This window comes from Lissotriton vulgaris, chromosome 10 (assembly GCF_964263255.1).
Source record: "Lissotriton vulgaris chromosome 10, aLisVul1.2, whole genome shotgun sequence".
Taxonomy (NCBI): domain Eukaryota; kingdom Metazoa; phylum Chordata; class Amphibia; order Caudata; family Salamandridae; genus Lissotriton; species Lissotriton vulgaris.
The window spans coordinates 786236644-786260975 of record NC_141698.1 but is presented as its reverse complement, the minus strand read 5'-3'; the positions used below and the strand labels follow the sequence as shown (position 1 = coordinate 786260975).

Genomic DNA, 24332 nt, shown 5'->3' with positions numbered 1-24332 from the left:
GTTCTATCTCAGTAGTAACTACGCCCTATCAATGCCACTAAATTAGGATCCTGATGTAAACCTGTGATTACCCGGTCACTTCTCACCTTAGTGTCACAGTGACTCTGCCACTCCTATATAAGGAATGGCTCTACTAAATTGCGGTAATAATTCAGGGAGTGAGGACCTCTCTAATAACCATGAATGGAGCTGTAGGAAGTGTTTTAAATTGAGATTTTATATTTTTATATCAAAGAAAGCAACTCAGGAGACCTGATGAAATACATCACCATGGTTTTCCTCACCCAGTTCTCAACTGCCTCACACACACTCACACACACACACACACACACACACACACACACACACACACAAACACACACACACACACATACTACCTTCAGTCAAACAAGCTCAGCATTTCATGATGGCTTCACAGAATGATGGCGATGAGGACATCATGGTGCTCTTCTGCTCTGGCTGGCTCTAGAATGTTCCTTGATGAAAGCATTCATGGTTTTACGCTGTGAGGCTAAGACCCTGCTTAGAAAGTGCTCCCTACAGAAAACACAACAATCAGTTTTTATTTATTTATTTATTTATTTGCAGATTTATGTAACGCAAACTCGACCCGAAGGTATTGGAGCGCTTTACATGAGAACCAGTTACGTTACACAAGGACACATTCATTTTTTTTGGGTGGGCACGGGGAGATTCAGTGATCTGTCCAAAATCACAGGATGTGGAATCGACCCGAGGCTCAAACCTTGGTTTCACAGCTCCAAAGTCGGCAGTCTAGCCGTGAGACCACATCATCTCCCCAGTTATATGACCAGGAACCAGTTGCCAGACTAGGGTAAGAGACCACAGCACAGTGCACTTGTCAAAGTCTCACTCCTGTCAGGTATCTTCCAAATACACAAATCTTGGCTAAACATCTAACATCAGCTGCAGATTCCCCATAGGATTTTTGCAGACTACTCCTTGGAGAAAATATCCCACAAACTCATATTCATGACTGGGGTTCTGAGGCAGAAGTCCTAAGCTCCCGAATTGTGCTGAATACTTTGGCACACAACTTTACACAGGCTGAACTACCTCTTCCCACCTTATTGCCTGTATAATAGTCTGACAGCCTATTTTGGCCGCTTCCCTCCTTCTGCATGTTATTTCTTATAATGTGTAGCTACTCAATGTAGATGCATACATCTAGAGTGTATCAAAAAGGGGGCAGGGCCTTTTCATTTTTGAGACCTTCATTTTGGAACAAACTCCCTTTGGAGTTACTGTGCATTTCAGCTTCTCCCCTGTTTTGGAAGAAACTGAAAAAATGGCTTTTTAAGCAGGATTAGTGTTACTTCTCTCAGTGACATATATCACTGGAGGTGCAGAGCGCCAGGACCCACCTTGGAGTAATAGATCGCTTTAGACATCTCTTTTACATTACATTACATTTACATTACATACACACTAATTTAAATGTAAATTGCTTACATATTCAAAACATGACTTTCGGGGAATTTCTTCAAACCTAATTGTTTTGGCAATGTAAAAAGCTTATAATTTTAGAAATGTAAAGCTGTCCGTCAATTTATTCATATAAAAGAAAAACCATAGTTAGCATTTTGATCACCCTTTGAAATGGTGGAAGTATATTTGACTTAGATATTTTTTTTCACAAACGTAAAAAAAGTTTAAATAATAAGCTGCAAAAATGTCATAAAGTCTTAGCACTAGAAAAGAAAAGTCTTACATTTAGATAGCAATTACATCACTTAGAAGCTCCGATTTTTTCATCTTGTTCATTCTCATGGGAGATAGCAAATCCTTTAAAACAATCAAGAAACATTCGCAGAGTGTGTTCTGCTCACCTAGGCAGCCTTTCACTAGTGTTTAAGGAATTATGTAAAAATGCTTTGTAATTAGGTCACTTGCCAAATAATACTTTTGTTTGTGCCAGTTTTTATGAAGTTTGCAAATAACTACAAATTTGACACTTAAGGCTTAAATGCCAACTTGAGGAAAACAATATCCTGTACAAGGGTATCTTTCAACTTCTAGTTTCAGGGCTACTTAATATCGCTATTATTAGCTTTGTTGCCACATTTTTAAATTCTAAAACCTCTAGAATGTAAGCCAGACAGCTGCATAATCTCAAAATGCTGCATTTCAAAATCGTTGCCTCATTAGCTATTTAAGCCCATATAGGAAGAAGCTGTGGCCATAATAATTTGATTATTTTATGTTTGTTTTTATTAATCAGTATTTCCATGTTATTCTCTTGGTGTGTTTAATTGATGCCCAGTCTGAGAACTATGAACTGGCAAAAGTTTCAAATAAAACAGCATCCGCAGCATCTAACAACAAAACAAAACACAATATTATTTATATATTTACCCAATAGTGTATTCAGCCCAGCACCATGAAGTATAAAACAGTACCACAGCACAGCATGAAATAAAATACAATTTAAAGTGTTGCAAGGAACACAGCAACAGGTACAGTATACTACAGCAATAAGTAGAGAAAGGATGGGAGGCCTGTTCTAGCTTAGGAACCTTATTTTTGTTGAGCTCTTATATGTCTGTTTTTTTCTGTCAACCCCCATGTATCAAAGTGTTTTGCTAGATGATGTTTGATCAAAAGCATGTCTATTTTAAAGTTGGTTCTTATTATTTAACTTGTTTGTGTTCATCAGCATATAATCAACTCTAGATCACCCTCCATCAAGTCCCACCGAGCACTTAAAAAGAAATATTTGCTTGTGGCTAGGCACTCACCTTCCAAATTAGTCACTAAGGTGGCAATCCTGTGTGTGCATGAAGACCCGGAAAAGGATGTGTTAGCGACCACTGTTGCTTTCTTAAGTGTGGTAGCATGTTTCACTGTGAAAATGGTGTTAAAGTGGAATCTGCCTTCTCTACTGCAAGAAGGATACAATGCAAAGTATGTTGTGTCTTCCACTCATGATATTGAAATTCCTGACCAATTTATATCCATGCCAAGATACATCATCATCAAACGCCAAACATCTGAGGTCTGAAAACGGAACCCTTGTGAGAGCTACTAGGACCAACAATTAAACATTTGTGGTTTGTTCATTTGAGTACTTGGAAGTGGACCTCTAATAAAGGATAAAAGACAAGCCACTCCTATCTGTTACTGATGTAGTATTGAGACCTCTAATAACGTCATGGAATGGTTTGCCAAATTTTGCAGGAACAAAACTAAAAAATTGCGGCCAAAAAAGGAAAATTTGTGGTATTTGTTTGACAGGCATTCAATATGTCTGTCAAAGATTCTGTGGCCAATCCAGCAAACCCAAATCGCACAGGAAGCATGAGGTGGAAAGAGGGGTGCCAGAGAGAGTGCAGCTCTAACTTATAAGTTGGTGGAACTGGAGGGGTTACTGTGACAGCTCCCTGCACCAGCATGTATTTCACGCTGCAAGGTGCATGGGGTTGTTGCAGAGGAGAGGAGTAGAACTGGGAGGATGGAAAAGGTCACAGGGGAGGGGTAGAAAGAGCAGACAGCAGGGAAAGGTGGAGGGGGCTGGAAAGAAAAGTGTCACTGGGTGGGCAAGAGTTCAAATATAAAGGAGGGGTGGAAGGGGGGAGTGCCTCAAGGAGACGGGTGGACAGAATAACTAGAGCCAGACGTAGTTGATTGGGAGAGCGATAAACATCTAACCTGAGGATAGAGCAGGAAGTCGACTGCTGGGCAGGGATCCACTACAAAAGGATGGAAAGAGGAGGATATGAGTGGGGGCCAGGAGACATTACTGCCAAAGGAGGTAAGGACTCACACATACCTGATGAGTCCTGGTCTCCTCCAGTCATTTTCTCCTGGTTGTGCTGGCTTGGCAGTTTGTTTTGAACTTCTTGGAGCCCAGTTCCGCCTACAGTACACTTGAAGAGGTGTGCCACAGGCCATGCAGAGCAGGAGAGTTATTGAAAACACCCCTCTCCTGCCCACCCTCCTTTTACTAACCCAGCGTGGCAGCGCTGTGTCAATAAATGGAGGGTTAAACAAAGTTTCCAAGGTTTTGTTTTTAATTTTGGGGGCGCTTATTCTAAAAATCACAGGATTTCTACAAAAGTCACAATTCTGTGATTTGTTTTGCAAATTGCAAAATCCTGCAGGATCTGACTATTGATGTAGTTAGACTATACTTCAAATGTATAAAATCACGAATCCTAAATAATGTGGAGTGGCATCAATTACCGAATGTGCATTAAGCTACACCCACAATAATAAAGAGCTTTAAAAACATGAGAACGTTAGTTAGTGACCTGGAGCTGGTGGAGAATAGTTTTTTGCGACTTCTCACCAATCTCCCTCCCAGCACGCCACTAGTCCCCCTCCATTTACACCTTGGTCTCAGATCGCTCACACACAGAATTAGACTCAGACCCCTGCTGTGCTGGAGGAGAATCTGGTCCTCTGAGGCATTGGTGCCCTTTCGTTTGGACCTTTACAAAATACTCAAGAGCCCAGGGGCCGGTGGAATTACAAGGTTAGGCTATATTAAGCACTGTCTAACAGAAATTTGGTATGTGAACCTTTGGGAGCATCCTAAGTCTTCATGCAGTGTCTCCAAGCTCGCACTCAAAGGAATGTACTGGAACGCTGTGAATTGAGCATTCCCCAGATCTGGGAGTGTGGGTACCCTGACCAGCCTCTTTGGAATTTAAGGATGCTTACGGCTTGGAAGCCTACATGGACCTTATTGAGCCCCCGCTCCCTAGATCTCTGTTCATTAAATTTCAGATCAGAGCGTTGCTGCTTCGCATCTTTACTGAAGCAGATATGAACTGCCCATTTTGACCTAAGACTAAGTCTCGGTGATGAACTCTGCTCAGCTCGCAGAGTTTGCGGAGTGGAGTTTTTTTCCTAGCTCGTGTTCATCAACGTCAAGTTGGCGAGCGCGGAGCAAGGAATATCTACCTCTCTGTGAGATTTTTCCTCATTTGCGAACATCAACGTCAAGTTGGTGAGCACAAACGTGGAAAATCAACCTCCCGGTGAGATTTCTCAACACAGGCAGTCAGATTTCTCATTGTGAGTGGTTGTGTATGCTCACGACCGCTCGCATTGAGAACCCAACCTAACCAATGGCAAAAGCCAAACGTGGCTGACGTTCATTTCTCCTCTCAGGAGTGGGACGCTTATGTGTTCTGGAGAATGTTTTTTTTTTCATTAGCTCAGCACTGAATGTCAGAACTGATCCAGAGTGAGTTCAAATTATTTACAATGTAGGCTGCTTGACTGAAATATCATGTTTAAATGGATGGATAAAAGACCACCAGTATCATATTACTGAAAGGTATATCTGTTGAAGTTTATGAACACTCCTGGAAAGTTCTGAAGATTTGGAATGGTTTACTCTTAGGAATTCAATGGCTAATATTGAATGGATTTTTAATCTGTGAGGACCTTGAGTATTGTGCTTTCTTTGAGAATCAACTGCATTCTTTGCAACATTGTATAATACTATTCTCTTTTCTTCATCAAACAAAAATGAAGTAAAGAAAGTTAGCGATCTGCTGTTTATTTACACCTGTGTAGCTTGTCAAAGTTTTTTATTCTTCTGGAAGTGTTCCTTTAAATCTCATTTTGCAGAGTTTTTGTGTACATTTTATATATTCCATGTGTGAACTCCATGCTCATTGAAACCAGCCAACCACAACACAACTCACAAAATGTGATTCATACAATTTGTGTATTTCTGTTATATTATGTCAGGCAGGAAACCAGATACAGAAGTTGTCCTATATAGGTTTACTATTTGCAGAGCTTTCTAAGCGCCTGCATTGCAGCATTGCAAAGGGGGAGAACTAAAGTTACCTTTTGTGAAGCATATGTTCTGGAAAATCACCTTTTAGTTGTTATATAGGGCTACATGACATAAATTGTCACACAATTCGTGATTTTCATTTGGACGCCCCAAAGCGAAATTCCTTGCAGACTATGCAAAGTTTCTAATTTTCCAAAGATCTTTGAAATTTTAGCAAAAAAAGAACTTCCCAACTTTGCACACCTCTAGAACCCCTGAGAACTTTGTCTGATCTCCTTTCCATGTTCTGCTTCTGCCCAGCACTCTCTACCGCATCCTTTAGCAAACAATTTTGTTGGCATTTGGTGATTAGTACCAGCTTCTAGTGCCGTTTAAAGCTGTATACATAATTTCATTCATAAAAATATTAACTACACAAGATCTTAAGTAAGTAGACTGAAAATCATGTGTTTTACGAAACACAAGACTTCAATCTTAAAATGCGACTGTGTTTGGGGGACTCTGAAAAGAAACATTTAGAGAAAGGTGCACCTAGAAATGGTGTCTTTTAAGTTAATAGGCGTCAAAATCAAACCCCAGATATTTGGCATTCATATAACACGGAACCCATTTTCTTCCATCTACAAATTGCACAATATATTGTTTTACACTAGAAATACCAGGGAAGACTAAAGCAAGGCTGGGTGTGGATGTTGTGTGTGTGTGTGTGTGTGTGTGTGTGTGTGTGTGTAAATTGAAAATACACGAAGTGCTTTATTATATTGTGTTTCCTTGCAAATTATGCCTAAGGGTGGGCAGGGAGTGTGGATTTGAATATTTCTTTCTCCTAAAATTTAGTGAAGAGCATGTACAGTTATGCAAATATCTCGAAATGTGGGTCGTTGTTTTCTGGCATGATTTTCTTTTATAAAGTGGCATGCCCTGCATAAAAAGTAAGATGACAGCACACAAAATGTCTCTCGGCTACGCATTTTGTGCACAAATCAGCCTACATCAAGCAAAAAGTGACATACCATGTGATATGATATAAATTTCACATAATTTGATATTTTCTCATTTCATGACCATAATTAATATTATTTATGGCCCTAAATTACTTACTGGTCAGTTAAGGGAGCAAGATCAACGGGTCATCATATTCGAAGGAAGAAAACATAAAATATAAAACACAGAATGAAAAAATATGGGAGGGGGGGGGTATATGATTCGCCTATGGCACCATTGTCTGGCAGCTGGATAGGGTTACACGCAAGTAACCTGTTGCCCAAATATCACGTGTTTGGGGGTTGTTATACCTGTTCATCCCACCTTTGCTCAGCTTTGACTGTGATTTTAAAGGGGCGCAGCTCTTACAGTGAAAAACCACAAGCGTCCATGGCATTGCACATTGTTTTGTTAAGGGCGAGGGCAGCTGTCATCTTCCATCATAGCCTTTGTCTGCGTTTCCTTCAACCCAATGGCTGTCTGAGGAGTTGGACTAATGAGAAACACAGGGCAAGAGCCGCTTGACTCCCCCCTTTCCACTTCTCTCGGAGATCTCACATTCCGGCTGAGTATGGCCACATCAAACGCGGTGGCTGCTTCGGGAACAGATCAGGCTAGCAGGCCCCAGGCAACCAGCGATTATCAGGTAACCCGACACGGCCGCGCGCCTTTTAATCAGACTGTACATCTAGCCTTTCCAGGCTGAAACTGACCCTGCAACTTCATCCGCGTACAGTCAGTCGGGGAACGAGGCTTGAAAGCTGTCTTCTCCATCATTCATGGGCAACAGAATCCCTCTCCCACGCTCTGCGTCTTAGAGAGAACCCAGGAGTTTGTTATCATTTGGAGCAAGGCCCCGAGAGCAAGGAAATTTCATAACTTTATCATGATGACTGCACACATTAGGTAATGATATGTATGCTATAATTTAAGCAGAAAATGTAGTCCACGCCCTCAGAGCAGACATTAATACGTTAAAAAATATATATGCATGTTCATACCACATGGCACTGAATTTATTGAAATAATTATTGGTATTTTCAGCAAATTTATGGGTTTATATGGTGGTCATGCACTTGCATCTCTCAACTAAAATTTGGCAAGTCTGCCCCAGAACTTAGATTGCTACCCATCATCACCTGTTGCTCAGAAGGAAGTTACTGAGCATAATTTAGTGGACGCCAACATCCCAAGCACAGTATATCTCCTCAGAGTTCACATTCAGTGACCTATAGTAAAATGATAGCCCCCCTGCAGAATGTGAAGAGGCCCCCCCAGTCCCACATATACCACAGACATTCACTGACCTTGGGGAAGAACGGAACCACCTGAAAGATTGGAGGGCCCCTGAAGGGTTGTAGGCCCCCTGCAGGGAAGAAGCTGCAATGGCCTACCGAAGAGGCCGCAAGGGGCCCCTGTTCACATTGTATCGACCAATAATGCTCACCCTCATTTTCCCTTGAACCACTGACTTGGTGCCTTTCAAGGGGTCAATGGACTGTGAGTGGATATCAATCCAAAATGAAATATTGGGATTTTGATGATGTGTATCAGTGGAATGCAAAACACAAGCCCTGGTGAAAATATACATCCCAGTACACAAAAAAGTAAAGATACTGGAGGAGATTTTACCTCTGCCTGAACATATGTTTACGCTTTCGTACTTTTCGCCAACATTCAAAGTGATACATCTAGAAAGCTGCACTAAAGGCATGTTTCCCACTATATTGGGACTGTTGTGTGACTATTCCTGGGGAGTCCTATTTGTGCTGTGCATAGTGCTTAATTTGAGGAGGTGGGCCCCCTTGCATTTATTCTTAACTGGGGACTGGGAATTATTTTAAATCATCAAGTTTTGACCCATAACAAAAGAGTGAAAGAGAGCAAAGTGGGAAAGAAGGAGGAAGAAAATACAGAAAAAACTAAAACAGGAGAAAGCAGGGATGAAACAAACCTAACAGAGTGACATACATTGACAGGGCAAGTACGTTGGTGGAAGAAAGAGGGGTGAGTTGAAATCAAGGCTGTGCAGCCTTGGTAAGTGATAGCCTAGACATTTAGCCTTGAAGCTGAGGATCTTCTGAAAAATAACTAGTGCCCAGCAATTATTTTTATACAAAATAAGCACTGATTTGCAGAGTTCTAAATAGGAGTTGTTCAGGTGAGGAAATGAGGACTCTTTCCAAATGCACACTATTTCCTTCATCCATCAAAAATAAATTTTTTCCGACGGAGAAACTGTTTGCTCCCCACATCACTAGAAAATCTCGTTGTGATCAGAACCTCTTTCCATCTTTACATCCAGAAATGGCATTGCTCACTTTTGAGTTTAAGTAAATCCACTTTTAGTGTAGAAAGGGACTGGACTGACGTTTGGGAATGCCCACAAACGTGCATGTTCAGGTGCATTAAGACCTTTCAGGATTACCCTAGTAAATTCCTTTAATATGTAAAGAAGTCATTTTCAACTGTGAACCTGTTTCTGGCTCAAACTACCTTTGTGAATAGAATCTAAATGTTCTTTTCTATTGCATGCAATGCCAAAAAAAAAGGTTGTTTCATGTACTTGTTTTACAATTTGAAATATGGAAAGGGGCGACCGAATCGGTCCCCCCGAACGTATGGCCGAGTGCCTCGATCCCCCCGGGAAGCCATTGTGGGCGGGAGGCGCGTCTCAGCTGGTATGCCCGAAGCGGCGTAGCTGGGGCGCGCTCGTTCCCGCCCTAGAGTGGGCTGGCCTAGACACCGACGCAGCCAGCCACGCCCTCAGGGGCAGGCAGGGGCGGGTATACGCCCGCCCTGAAGACGGATAAAAAGGGACGCAAGACCAGAAGACATCCTCTTGTTCTTGTGCTCTGAAGCTGCACCTCCTCGCTGCACGTGAGCTCGGGACAGAACGAAGAGCCAATTTTGAGCGTTTTAATCTCTCTCTTTGTCTTTTAGATACTTCATCTGCAAAGATGCCCAAGAAAGGAGCGAAGACAATGTCGACTGACCAGTTGGTTCGGGCCCTCATGAAGGACATGTCCGAAATTAAGAAGCGGTTGGCGGAGCGAGACGGCGAGGAGGGATCGGGGCGTCCACCGGCCGGAGGGAAGCCAAAGAGGCCGAGAAGGGGGCCGGTCGGGGGAGACGTCCCGGTTCCCTGTTCCCCGCTCGAGGCGCCAGCCCCGGTACCGGCCCCGGTACCGGATGAGGGGAATCCGATTCCCGTGGTAGTCACCCCGACGTCTGCCGAAGATATGCCTCCCGAGTTGGCGGCACAGTTAGCAGCGTGGTTGGGGGACGGTAATGGGGGCGCCATGGCTACCGAAGCGCAAGCACTCATAAAGCAGTTGCGCGAGAAACGTGATACAGCCAAGGTGCCCGCGCCGGATGCGGCGATAGACAAGCCACGAGGGACGGAAGCAGCGTCCGGTGCAGGTAAGCGGCCATTGCCGATTGCAAGGGATGAGTCAACACCCTCTCGTAGAGAAAAATTGGGGCAACATGTTCCTTTGCCAATAAAGGAAAAGATTTGGGCGGGGGAATACGTTAACATTTTCTCCCTGCTCGTTGATCACTATGAGGTCGAAACTGTTAAGGGTCAAAAGGATCTGATGCATCCGAGTGTTTGGCGCGCAAAAATGGCCGCCTTTAAAGTGAATGAAAATATTGGTAACTGGGGTAATGCTTGGGGAATTTTTACGGCAATTTTGGGGGAACGTAGGCCTGATTTGCTCCCTGAATTTCCAGTATATCAGTCACGAATTATGGGGTACTCGACATCACACCAAGGTAACCAATGGTTCTGTTATGACAACCTTTTCAGGAAAGCGATGGAGCATAACAAAAGTTTAACCTGGGACTGTTACGATTCTTTAACATGGAATAAGATGAAAGAGTCGGGGATGTTGAAAGTGCCGTTGGTGGGGAGTGCTGTTAGTGAGTCCTCCCGCCAAAATGGGGGGACACCCTTTCGGTCGGGTACGGGTACAGACGATTACCCGAGACCCGCCGGCAATACAGGGAAGAGGGGGTTCTGTTTCAATTTCAACAGAAGCAAATGTACTAGGCCCCCGGGATCTTGTAAGTTCAAACACGAATGTAGTGGTTGTGGGGCACCCCATCCTGAGTCCTCGTGCAGAGCCAAATCGGGTGAAAATGGGGGTAGAGGAGGCGCTAAACAGGTCTAATATAGTCCGAGGGGCGCCTTTACCAACCCCGATTGATACCCTGGCGATGATTCCCTGGCTCAGCGAATACCCAGATCGTACTTCTGCTGGGGTGCTACGAAACGGTTTTTCATATGGTTTCCGCATCCCGGTGGGTAACTTTCAGGGTGTCGGGACGTGCAAAAATCAACTTTCCGTCTTGCAGCATACTACTGTAGTACAGGATAAGATCCGGAAAGAGGTTACCCGAGGTCGGGTTGCCGGCCCGTTTCCTGTCCCCCCGGTGCCGAACTTTGTTTGTTCTCCTTTAGGGGTGGTCCCCAAGAAGGACCCGGGTGAGTTTCGATTGATTCACAATTTATCAGCCCCTCATGGCCTTTCTGTAAACGATGCAATTAATCCAGAAATGTGTTCGGTGCGGTACGCATCATTCGATGAGGCCGTAGCCATTTTGAATCGCCTGGGGCCCGGGACGCTGATGGCGAAATCAGATATCGAGTCAGCGTTCCGTTTGCTCCCGGTATACCCGGAAGACCAACGTTTGTTGGGATTCATGTTTCAAGGTTTGTATTACATGGACAGGTGTATGCCGATGGGGTGCTCGATATCTTGTGCTTATTTCGAGAAATTCAGTAATTTCTGCAATGGGTTTACACGAAGAAAACAGGTTTTCGGAATGTGATGCATTACCTCGATGACTTTCTGTTCCTTGGGGCCGCTGGGGATGATGAATGTGCCCGGGCCTTGACTGAATTTTGTGTTTTAATGAATCAATTTGGCGTGCCGTTGGCACCAGGTAAAACTGTGGGTCCCACGACTTGCCTCGAGTTCCTCGGGATCGAGTTGGACTCTAGTGAGGGTTGTTTTCGTTTACCAGCTTCCAAAGTATCGAAATTCAAGACAGCCCTGCAAATGTGTATCACTGCATCTAAAGTTACGCTGCATCAATTGCAGCAATTGGTGGGGAAGTTGAATTTTGCCTTAAGGGTGATCCCGATGGCCCGCCCCTTCTCCCGTTCGATTGCACAGGCGATGGTCGGCCTAAAGGAGGGTCACCATCGCACGAGGTTATCGGCCGAGGTCCGCCAAGACATGCGTATTTGGTTAGCATTTTTGGCGGATTTCAATGGTCGTGTCGGCTGGAACAAACCGGCCTTGTCCTCTGAAGAGCTTGGTCTATGGACGGATTCAGCGGGAAGCATGGGTTTCGGCGCCATCTTCGGCACTAAATGGTCGGCACAAAAGTGGCCAACATGGTGGCACGATGAGGGGCTGACGAGTAATATTGCTTTCCTTGAGCTGTTTCCTATTTTGGTGGCCCTCAGATCCTGGCCCGATGGATTCAAAAATCATTCTGTCATATTTTGGTCTGACAATATGACCGTTGTAGAATGCATCAATAGTCAGGCAGCACGTTGTAAAATGATTTTGAGGCTGCTTAAAGAAATTGTCTTACTGTGTATGCAACTGAACGTGGTATTCAGAGCAAAACATGTCCCGGGGGTGATGAATCAGGCTGCTGATGCACTGTCTCGTTTTCAAATGCAGGCTTTCTCGGGTTTCCTTCCCTCAGCGGACCCCGAGCCAGCACCCTTTCCCGAAGCTCTCTGGTCTCTCGGTGCCCCGAACTTCGTTACCTCGTGGGAGAGAGTCTAGCACCAAGGACGAGGAAGGCATACGAAGGGGCGTTTCGGGCTTATTTGGCCTTTTTGGGGACTGAGAGAGGGGGACTTTGGGGGCATGAGGATTGGGTAGTACATTTTCTGATGTCCTTGCGTAAGGCTGGGAAGTCGGTGGCTACAGCCCAGAGGCATCGTGCTGCCATCTCCTTTGTTGCCAGGGCTCATAATATCCAGGACCCGACAGCGTCTTTTGCTGTACAGAAAGCGCTGCGTGGGTGGCAACGCCTTGAGGGTCGCAGAGTAGATGAGAGGCGCCCGATAGGTCTGGATAGGTTGTCCCAGTTGCTGGCCACACTCCCCGACATATGCTCGTCTCAGTTCGAGGCCTGTTTGTTCCGAGCCGCTTTTACGCTTGCATTTCACGGGGCTATGAGGATAAGTGAGCTGGTGGCAAGGAGCAAGCGGGATGTGGCGGGGGGTTTGTGCCGGGAACACGTTCAGATCAGGGGTGAGACTATGACGGTATCCTTTGTCAAGTCAAAAACCGATCAAAGTGGGGTGGGAGACTGCATAGTCATTTGCAGGATTCCAGGGTCTTCCATGTGTCCGGTGATGTGTTTAGAGGATTACCTAGCACGGAGGGTGGCATCATGGGGGGGGACAATGTTGAGACACGCGGACGCCACCCCACTGACAAAGTTTCAGTTTCAGCGGGTGCTCGCGATGTCAATTACCGCAGCGGGCTTGGACCCGGGTGAGTTTGGGACCCATTCCTTTCGGATAGGGGCTGCCACTGAAGCTGCAGCCAGGGGTCTTAATGTGGAACAAGTAAAACGAGTGGGACGTTGGTCCTCCAATTGTTATAAGAGGTATGTGCGGTTGCACATGTTGTGAAGCTGTAATAATGTACTCACGCTTCTTGTCTTTTGTTTGGTTTTCAGTTACGCAAGCCTTCGAGGCGGGGCGGACTATGCAGTCGACCCAACACCGGGCCAGCGGTCAGACATCACCGGCTGTGAGAAAGGAGGTGTGGGTCGTGGGCCACTCATACGTGAGGCGTGCCGCAGACGTATTCGAAGCAGGTGACATGATTCACGTAGCTGGGGAATACGGGTACAGGATGTCCTTCTACGGAAGGGGCGGTCTCTGTATTGACCAGTTTCAGGCTTACTTTGAGGGTTTGTTAGGGCGGATGAGGTCACCGCCGTCTATAGTCATAGTACATTTAGGGGGCAATGATTTGGTCACCACCGGTAGACGACTTCTCCTGGAGGCAATGCTTTCCACTGTAAGTTGGTTGGCGAGGAAAGTTCCGGGGTGCATAATTGCGTGGTCTCATATGATCCCACGAAAAGTGTGGCGGGGGGCTATTTCGATCCCTGCTTTGAACCATTCTGTTAGGAAACTTAATAACAAAATGAGTAGGTTGTTCCGTTCCAGGACATTGCATTCTATCTCGCACGGTTGTATTAATGATGACAGTATGTATCTGGGGGATGGTGTGCATTTGTCTCGGGTGGGAAATGAGTTACTCATAGGAGACTTCTTAGCATGGTTAAAAACGTTGGAACATGACCTTTAGCTAGGAGTTTTGTGGGGGGCCCGGATAGCCGGTCAACTATCCGGGCCTGTGGCGGTAAGGTCATGATCGGTGAGCACTAATTAGTAGATCCCTATGAGTGGGCGTCACCCAACACGGATGGGAGCGCTCGGGAGAGGTGGCCATTGGCCCCTCAATGGGGAGGCGGTCCCTTCTAAGGATGGGTCGCCGGAAGTAAAGGAAAGGCGGTCAAGGCCCCTTCCTTTGTAGGAGGGGTTACAGCCCCCTCCTGGGGAATTTCCCGGGGCCAGTGACATCTGCGACGGCAGATGCGGTAAGTTGTGTGGGGTTGGGATAAGGGCCACGATACCTTCTAGATACCTCACACGAGTATTCGAACGACCTTTAACTGGCGTCGAGTTTTAGGTGCCCCCGTCAAGTCAAGGGAAATTGGTAGTAGTTGCACTTGAGGTACGCCTCCGTGCTGTCGCCCATCCCAAGTGGGAGGGGTAAGTCTGGTTAGGGATCTTGACACCGGTTATGACCTTGCCGTTGGCCCTTAAACGTTAGGTTGTACAATTTCAATATGTCAAGAAATGTTTTGTAGGTTGCTAGTTCGGCTAGGAGAACCTCTGTATTAGAGAATCTGTTAAGGTTAGCCAAACATCGCAATATGGTAATGAAATTGTACATAACATGAAACGTTTAATGTTGTAATTTTGTTTTAATAAATACGGCCGGGATGGTCACTCCATCCCACTTCCAAAAAACTTCAAGAACTGTTTCCGGTTTCACTCCTTTTGGGGATTGTGTTGAGAGGGGGTGGCGGGTATCTCGGCCATATGGAAAGGGGCGACCGAATCGGTCCCCCCGAACGTATGGCCGAGTGCCTCGATCCCCCCGGGAAGCCATTGTGGGCGGGAGGCGCGTCTCAGCTGGTATGCCCGAAGCGGCGTAGCTGGGGCGCGCTCGTTCCCGCCCTAGAGTGGGCTGGCCTAGACACCGACGCAGCCAGCCACGCCCTCAGGGGCAGGCAGGGGCGGGTATACGCCCGCCCTGAAGACGGATAAAAAGGGACGCAAGACCAGAAGACATCCTCTTGTTCTTGTGCTCTGAAGCTGCACCTCCTCGCTGCACGTGAGCTCGGGACAGAACGAAGAGCCAATTTTGACCCACCCACCAGCCCCTGAAGACAGCCAGTTGTGTATAATAAAGTTGATTAATTTTGTTTGTTTTCGTTTACAGGTTGTAGTGCCATGTTGATTTTGAGTTAATAAAGAATGGTCGTTTTTGAGTACGTTTGCCATTAAAGATATTCAGTTTAATGTTGAATTTTGATGTATGCTCTTTCGGTCATAGTGGCCAAGGTATTCTTAGGTTAATTTGCACTGTCGTATTTATTTTGGTAGGCGGTAAGGTCATGATCGGTGAGCACTAATTAGTAGATCCCTATGAGTGGGCGTCACCCAGCACGGATGGGAGCGCTCGGGAGAGGTGGCCATTGGCCCCTCAATGGGGAGGCGGTCCCTTCTAAGGATGGGTCGCCGGAAGTAAAGGAAAGGCGGTCAAGGCCCCTTCCTTTGTAGGAGGGGTTACAGCCCCCTCCTGGGGAATTTCCCGGGGCCAGTGACATCTGCGACGGCAGATGCGGTAAGTTGTGTGGGGTTGGGATAAGGGCCACGATACCTTCTAGATACCTCACACGAGTATTCGAACGACCTTTAACTGGCGTCGAGTTTTAGGTGCCCCCGTCAAGTCAAGGGAAATTGGTAGTAGTTGCACTTGAGGTACGCCTCCGTGCTGTCGCCCATCCCAAGTGGGAGGGGTAAGTCTGGTTAGGGATCTTGACACCGGTTATGACCTTGCCGTTGGCCCTTAAACGTTAGGTTGTACAATTTCAATATGTCAAGAAATGTTTTGTAGGTTGCTAGTTCGGCTAGGAGAACCTCTGTATTAGAGAATCTGTTAAGGTTAGCCAAACATCGCAATATGGTAATGAAATTGTACATAACATGAAACGTTTAATGTTGTAATTTTGTTTTAATAAATACGGCCGGGATGGTCACTCCATCCCACTTCCAAAAAACTTCAAGAACTGTTTCCGGTTTCACTCCTTTTGGGGATTGTGTTGAGAGGGGGTGGCGGGTATCTCGGCCATATGTATTGCTGCAGATTTTTTCCCTGTGAAATACAAAAATGACTTCTTGCAAATCTCTAGAGCCGAGCAAAAGCAACGACTTTTAAAGGTAGCTTGTTCTTGCATGACGGGAGAACACACTAACTGTAAGATGACACCACAGTTCATATGTGCATAGGTGCACATGCATACGCTGTAGACACTTTCATCAATATGAGACTGGAGGGTTGCGTGGAAAGGAGAGTCGTGTGTGCCATAAGCTTCCTCGAAGAAGCAAAAGCAAGCATTGGCAATGCTGATAGGTAAAGCTTATGAATGCATGGTCAAGCCAGACCTAAATATCTATGTGGATTGACTGCCTTCCTCCCAGCTGTGCTGCTGCCTGACAGAAATGCCTAAATTATCTCGTTATCTAAGACACTTTAATAGCATTGGAATGGCATGTGTGTGACCCAAAAAGTTCAAGCTCAGGCAGCTGGATAAGTAAACAAAATGATCACAGCTGTGGGAAGGGCAAGTCATTTTTCTTGTGGAGGCTCACAGCTTCTGCCCAATCAAAATAGGTACTCCTGGCTCCCAACATGCGGGCAGAGGCAAAGCCCCTTTCCTGGTGATACTCACAAACTTGTCTATCGACAGCTGTGCAGTCAAGCCAGACAATAAAGGATGTATCTTCGCTGGAAGGACAAAGGAAGCATAGGCAGTCATCTGGCTCTTTCTGCATCACACTCATAAGCTGACTCTGGGTCTGCTGGAGAGCATGACCTTCAGTTGCACCCACAGAGCAGCAGAGCCGTTTATGGATGCAGGGAAGGCAGATTTACTATTCTAACTGCAGGTCCTCTGCTTTCTCCCAGTAAGGACAATTGACGCTAACAACCCATGCGGGCAATGGGAAAAGGGGTGTTCACAGAACTCACTGGATGCTGTCCTTCCAGCCTACTCCATTCACACTGAATTTCCCAACCATAATAGGTTTCTACATTCACTCCTGCAAGCCTTGCTGTAGTTGGCAGGGAAGCGTGAACATCTTTTCTATTCTATAAAGGGGATGGAATAAGCTATTAAGAGGAGCAGGGCCAAACTGGCCTTTGCGGGCACCGGGCAATTCCCCGGTGCGCCGCACTGGTGGGGGGCCGGTTTGGGGCCCCTGGGGGCCGTTTTTGTTACAGGGCCGTTTTTGCAGCATAGCTGCAAAATCGGCCCTGTAACAAAATCGGCCAAAAACCGGTCCTGGCAAAGAGATCGGCGGAACCCACAAACTCCCAGGGAGGGGAGGGGGGCCTGTCGAGCACTTTGCCAGGGTCGGTTTTGGGATCCAGTCCGGCCCTGAAGAGGAGGGTTTGAAACCTTACCTGGAATGGGTTCTTAGGAACCTTTCCCCCATCGTGTTGGATTTTCCCTGTACAAAGCTTCAGGGAGATTTTACGCCAAAAGACTCTTTCCACTAGTGAATATTTTGCAGTAAAATGAGTGTTTGTAATGTTTGGGAAATTTGGGGACAGTAAAAAAATAACTTTCACCAGTGTTAAACATTTGCCAGTTCAAATGTTCCTTGAAAGCCACTGTTTCCCAGAACCTCCTTGAAACTAGGAAGTGGATTCATTAAATGCAATCTCTTACGATTGTATCAGAATATCTCATGGACTTTGTTTCCCAGGGATACAGGAGCCTGCAGACTGAGAGCCGTCATGTGATCAGCTTAAGCCTGTAAGAATCCTTAAGAATCCTCCATGCCTGTTGGACTGTCCTTGAGGATCGGCCTGGCCCCTGGGGCGTCATCCCCAGCTGGCTTTTGCCTACTGGGGAGAGCCTTAGCACTGTTTAACAAGTGTTTAGTGACTGATCTGAAGATCTGCAAAAACCAAAAGTGACTTTTGCATCTTTTCTATATGTTGAGCCACTGACAGAATAGTTGATGTTGCCTCACTGGCAAATGGAACAACATCCAACCCATCTCAAAGCACCTCGGTGACTGCAAGCCTCCTGTTCAAGATGCAGATTCAGTCCCAGCACTTGACTTGACATGATTTGAAGCACAGCACTCAAGATTGTCAAGCTTAAACCATCTTCAATGCTCAGGGTACCCGGACACTCGATTTGGACTCAAACTGCCTTTTTCTGACTTCTATGCAGCTCAGTGGCTGTTGGCACAGATCAGACTCATCCTTATTAGCTCAGGGGTAGATTTACCTCTTTTCACGCAGCACAGTGCAGCAGCCGGAAATGTAGAAAGGAGGAGATCGCCAAATTTACTGAAATATGGCACTCTCTTCCCCTTTCCCTAGCGCCGGCACTCAAACAACGGCTGCACGCCACCGAGACACCTTTGAGCCATGGTGCGAGGGTGTCTCCGTTAGTCTAGCATAGGTTTTGTACTGGAAAACTCTCCTTCCAGTACAAAAATACTATGCATGGACTCACTTAAACCATTTTCCCTCTTTGTATGTGTGCTGTACAGTGCAGCACATGTACTAAGTCGAAAAAGGAAGGAGAAATGAAAGCAGTTCTCCTTCCTTGCTCCTTCTTCAAAAGGGTGCAGTTTTCTGATGCTAAACCCTGTCTACTTTATTTAGTAACTTGGGTTTAGCATCAGAAACCTTGGGTGGTTGCATGGGAATGCTCATGCTCCACATATGGTATGCCCCCTTGGTTCTAAGTAATGCAAAGCAACACTATGCGATGCTTTGTGTTGCTTCCATGCTATTTCCAGTGCAAAACAAGTTTAACCCTGGAAAGCAAATCGGGAAAAAAAAGATTTTGCACTGACAAACTGATGCAAAATCTTTGAAAATCTCCACCTCAATTTCTGAAAAAAAATGAGTTGGCTCAAAGCCTTCCATGATGATTTCACTCAACAGTTTGCAGCAGCTTCCAGCATATTCACCTTGGAAGATTTGTTCTTCACTACCCAGCTGTAGGATGGATCACCAAGATGACAAATGATTAGATTGGAAGTTTTGCAATGGCTTGAGATGGCTTCTTAGCCAGTTAGCATTTAGTCTATTTAAAAAACACTTGACCAGCCACACCTTTGATTTTTATTCAGACAGATTTCAATAGTTAAAATACTCTTGATTCAACTATCGGAATTTGGTGATTTTACTGCTGCAATTTTAAATACAATCTAGTTTTGGCCAAAAAGTGTTTTGGACCTTTATATTCTGTATATATTTCGATTCCACTATTATGTAAATAGTGGAAAACAAAACAGACACATTCACTTGCAGTCATTTCAAAAAATGGAATTTACCCAAGAATAATCCTGGACCTGGGGCCTTTGTGGTACAAAAGACAGTGGTCCTAGAACCTGATTTATATGAGCAATGAATCAATTAACCTAATTGGTATAATTTGTTAATGCACATCAAAGCTATAAAAAAAAATTAGAAAAGCTCATGAACCTGAGTTAAATATTCATACATTAAATGAACAAAATGCAACAAACCAAAACCTCATTCACCAAGCGATTTATTATACTTGGTTTCTGGTGAAGGATCAAATTGAATTAACTTAGTACAGTATCCTAAAAAAACAAGGGGGGAGAGGTTGCTCCAATGGGGAACGTGCATATGAGAAAAGTGCTCGGTGTAGGTCAGTGAAAAGGAGAGAAATTCAGTGTCATAGAAGGAAATTAGGAACTTAATATAGTACAAATACAGTGTAGAAGGGCAACCTGAGAACCACATACAGTACATATGGTTGTTAATCACCGTCTTATGAATTCCTATTTGCACGATAAAAGTCACACAAAAAGAGTAAGTCTAGGCCTATCCAGGCGTCGACGGAGAGACTGTACGCTGATGCAGATCATTGCTGCTCAAGCCGGCCGATCGATGTACCTTAATTGATTCATGTTTGAACATGACGGCTTTTCTTTCTACACTCTGGAAATTATAAACTGAGTGCCCAAGTGAAACCACCGGCTGGCTTTGCCCACGCAAGCACACCCTTGGTGTGAACCAGACACACGCTTCTATCAGGCCTCCCCATCCTGCACAATCGCGGAGGGTGACTTAGCCACCGGTTCTCAGGTTGCCCTTCTACACCCCGCCCCAGTCCTGAAGAAGACCCGCACGGCCGAGGCCCCCAATTTCCCTTGAGCCCTAAGTCGGGTCGAAACGTCGACGCCCCTGGATAGGCCTAAACTTACTCTTTTTGTGTGACTCTTACAGTGCAAATAGGAATTAATTTCTGTATCTGCGTAAACTTTATTAATGGACGATATGTATTATAAATGTGGCTAGGCTGTATAGGACGGTGATTAACAACCATATGTACTGTATTTAAATTATATTAAGTTCCTAATTTCCTTCTATGGCACTGAATTTCTCTCCTTTTCACTGACCTACACCGAGCACTTTTCTCATATGCACGTTCCCCCTTGGAGCAACCTCTCCCCCCTTGTTTTTTAGGATACTGTACTAATTTAATTCAATTTGATCCTTCACCAGAAAGTAAGTATAATAAATATCTTGGTGAATGAGGTTTTGGTTTGTTGTATTTTGTTCATTTGATGTATGAATATTTAACTCAGGTTCATGAGCTTTTCTAAATATATTTTTTATGGCTCTGATGTGCATTAACGAATTATACCAATTAGGTTAATTGATTCACTGCTCAAATAAATCAGGTTCTAGGATCACTGTCTTTTTTACCACATTCACTTGCAGGGCAGCATTGCTGCTCAAGCCACCTTGCCTAAAGTCAGCCAGCAATCCCTCAGAGGAAAACTGGTTTACTGTACTAAACCGTGGGACTAGCCCAACAGACTTGCTATTCGCAATTGCAAATGACACTTTTTAGAGCTATATAACAAGTATACATACAACTACAGAGTTTTAAATCCCTGACCGCTCACTGTTCCCTCCAAAAACGTAATAAACTTATGACACGGCTAATGATGCAAATGTTTGCTTCAGCAGGACTATTTTGCCTGCATATGAAAATGAATGATAATTTACCATTTTCTTTGGGAATGATTGCCAAGTCACGGGCCCTTCACATTTTTTTCTTCCATATTTGAGAACAATATTTAAATGAATTTCAAGTAGGGTCGTGCTTTCTTCTGTCACTTAAATGAGGCTAACACACATGAAAACCACATGTGGAAATATTTAAATGAGCCTTTTCCAATTATTTTGCATTGATATAATGTTGAGAAAAGGTTTGGCAGACTCATAAAAACAATTTCCATTAAACAGCACACTGAACTGTTGCTAGTTTTCACAAGTCTGTTGGGAAAGAAATTGAAAACTGCTCCTGCTATGCCCTAGTAACACCAACATTTGGTCAACATCTGAGTCTTGATGTGGTTATTACACTGAATATGAAATGAAATTTCTCTAATTAGAGGGTTTTTGTTGCCAGCGAAATGGACAAGGCTGGAGCTCCAGAAACCTAACCTGGCACTTGTTTCAAAACAATTCACTCTAGCTTGATGTTTTTCAGACAACATTTACAAGCAGAAGTACACTTCCTAATTGTAAACACAGTTTATAGATATCCTCTGGAAATACTCACTAATCCCATACTTTAGGTAGAGTGAGGGCATATACATCCTTTCTGAAGTGGTAGAAAAGAAGAGCAAAATTAGACTAAGGGAATAAACAATACTGAATGAGGAGCAATTTCATTGGGTACCATGACGGTATTTTGGGGTATGAGTAAGTCAACACACTGGGGGTCATGGCCCTCAATGCTCTTCAAATAGCATATTCTATAGTCCAAAAAAATTAGTTTCCTATTCCAGTATGATTTAGATCATATTGGTCAAATATAAACAAACCTAATGGGCCCTCCCAATATTGACACTGCTCACCACTAATATACATTTTTAAACATGCTTAAGTTTAGAGACTGGAAATCATTCAATATCCCAATTAGGACACCTTATAAATTAATGCCAGAGAAACTCAGACGAGTGTCCAATTGTCAGTTCACTTTTTTCATGTTTGAAAAGTCAGGGCCTTTTTGTAGTTTGTCAGATGGGTTACTCCAACACAAATGTGACGGATAGCCCGCCCACCTTCTTACAAGTGCATTATTACCTATGGCACTTGTAGCGCAGCAGACAGGATATCCTTCACATGTGTGACAGAGTAGCCCTTCAGTCAAACTCTACATAAGGACCTGAGCCATAAACTAGCCCAGCAACATGCAGAGAATAAAGCTCTGCTAGATGATTTACAATCAATCGATCATCTGGTCAGAGGAACAGTGATAATTCTTGCTTGAGTAAGGGAGAATTTATTGCAGGAAGTCAAACATAACTGGTTTTCTCTCACAGAGTACACATGTACACCATCTAGTGCACACTCATTTGGTTTGCAGTTTAATAGTCCATCCAGCATTCCTTTATCTTATTTTTTTAACATGGTAAAATTCCACTCAAGATGCTAATCAGTTTCTATCATTTTTCGTATTTGCCATCTTTGTGAAATGTGAGGCGCGTTTCCAATTATTTCCAATCCCAGACAAGAGTACTTGAATGTAGAAGTGGGCAAGCCAATAAATCCATAGGGAGTGCCAAGCTAGAGTCGAGTCGTGGGCCAGGCTTGACTCTAGGAGCTAAAGCACGAGCCAAGCCAGCAAACGATTGAGCATGTAAATGATAAAGCAAATGTCCATTAAAGACATGATCCACTCTTTTTTTCTTGGACACCTTTGTTTCACTTACCTACATTAGATCATATCATTGCATTTGTTGATAAAAGGAATAGTTCTTTTGGATTTTTCCCACATCCATTGCCCAGTAACACAGCCAGGAGTGAACCAAGAGAATTCACTTTGTTGTTACTATATTTATGAATAATATTGCTGTTGTTTGAGGAACATGATTATTATCTATTAAATTAGACTTAAATGGGTTTATTATATAGCACACATAATGAAATTGAATTTCTAGAAGATGGTCTCAGATTTGATAGCTAATTAAAATGAGGCATAGTGAAGTAAAATGATTTGCATAAGATCACACAAATTAGTCAAGTAGAAAAGCAGGGATGTAAATAAAAGTTTCCTGGTTACACATTTTGCCATTTAAACACTGGGCTCTTTCTCTGTCCCTTGATCCCTAAAGGAAAAAAATTGTACATAAAATGTTAAATGGAGACTACTTTTATGTTACTATCACTGCCTTCCCTTTCCGTAATTAACAGTAAAAGGGATCAGATCACCACCTCTATGGCAGAAATTACACTGACTAGCAAAAATAAATAGTATTGTGAATGCTCGCAGGTTTTCAATGAGATACATAAGAATTGCAGCTCAACTTTTTAGATGTCATGCGTCTTATGTTTTATTTTTGCGTTTAAAACTGTTAGAGGAAGTGAAAACATCCCTGACTGCACAACTGTGATGCTTGGCTCGGCGCCATTTTGTCTCGGTCATCCCCATCAGACAAGAGCCATAACAGGCGCGGTAATTCGACTAGAGCCAGGCTCGAGCCCTGCTTCACTTTCTCAACTCTACTTGGCTTCAATGCTTGCCCAACCGTTGTCACAATATGCAGCGCCAGCCACTTATCAATGGAAATATAACACGAGCTTCAAAAGTTGCATGCACCTGAGAATGATTGGGAAGAATAAAGACCTACCCTCTTACTGTTCTCGTCCTCGTGTGCATTTCGGAAGTCGTGCTCTAAGGAGCATTCGATGTCGCTGAAGAGGCCCACCTCCTCGCAGTTCTTCAGGAACCGAGTTGGTGTTGGAGTTTGATCTAAGGAGAGAGGACATGTCTCAATGATGGTTCTGCTTCAAATCGTCTGATACTAATCAAGCCCAGGCAACATAGAACTAAACTCACAAAATGAAATCAATACAAATTTGTCTGGCTACTGCTCCTCTCATGCAGAGGAAAACAGTGCTCGCAATTGGAGTCAACTTCCGAATGTCATCAACATTGTGCAACAGATTTTAACAAAGTATTAAGGCCTTTATTATATCTAACCACGGGTTTACTGCATCTGTATTTTTGCACCTTTCTTTGGCAATATCTCAGTAGTTTCTGAATGCCCAACTTCATCACTACTCAAAATGTTACCTCTACGGAATCAGGGATTACCATGGAAATCAGTATTTCCACACTGATTTCTGCATCTAATTCCAGCATTCAAGGC

The 24332-nt window shown here is 44.3% G+C and overlaps 1 protein-coding gene across 1 annotated transcript in view; it reads right to left on the bottom strand.

The window, feature by feature from the left end:
* Positions 1-24332, bottom strand: part of CREB5 (cAMP responsive element binding protein 5) — a 1158307-nt gene that overhangs the window by 794839 nt on the left and 339136 nt on the right. Inside the window, exon 4 of the mRNA XM_086941709.1 lies at positions 23811-23932. Within this exon, the coding sequence (XP_086797835.1) occupies positions 23811-23932 (122 nt within the window). The remainder of the gene's footprint in view (positions 1-23810; positions 23933-24332) is intronic.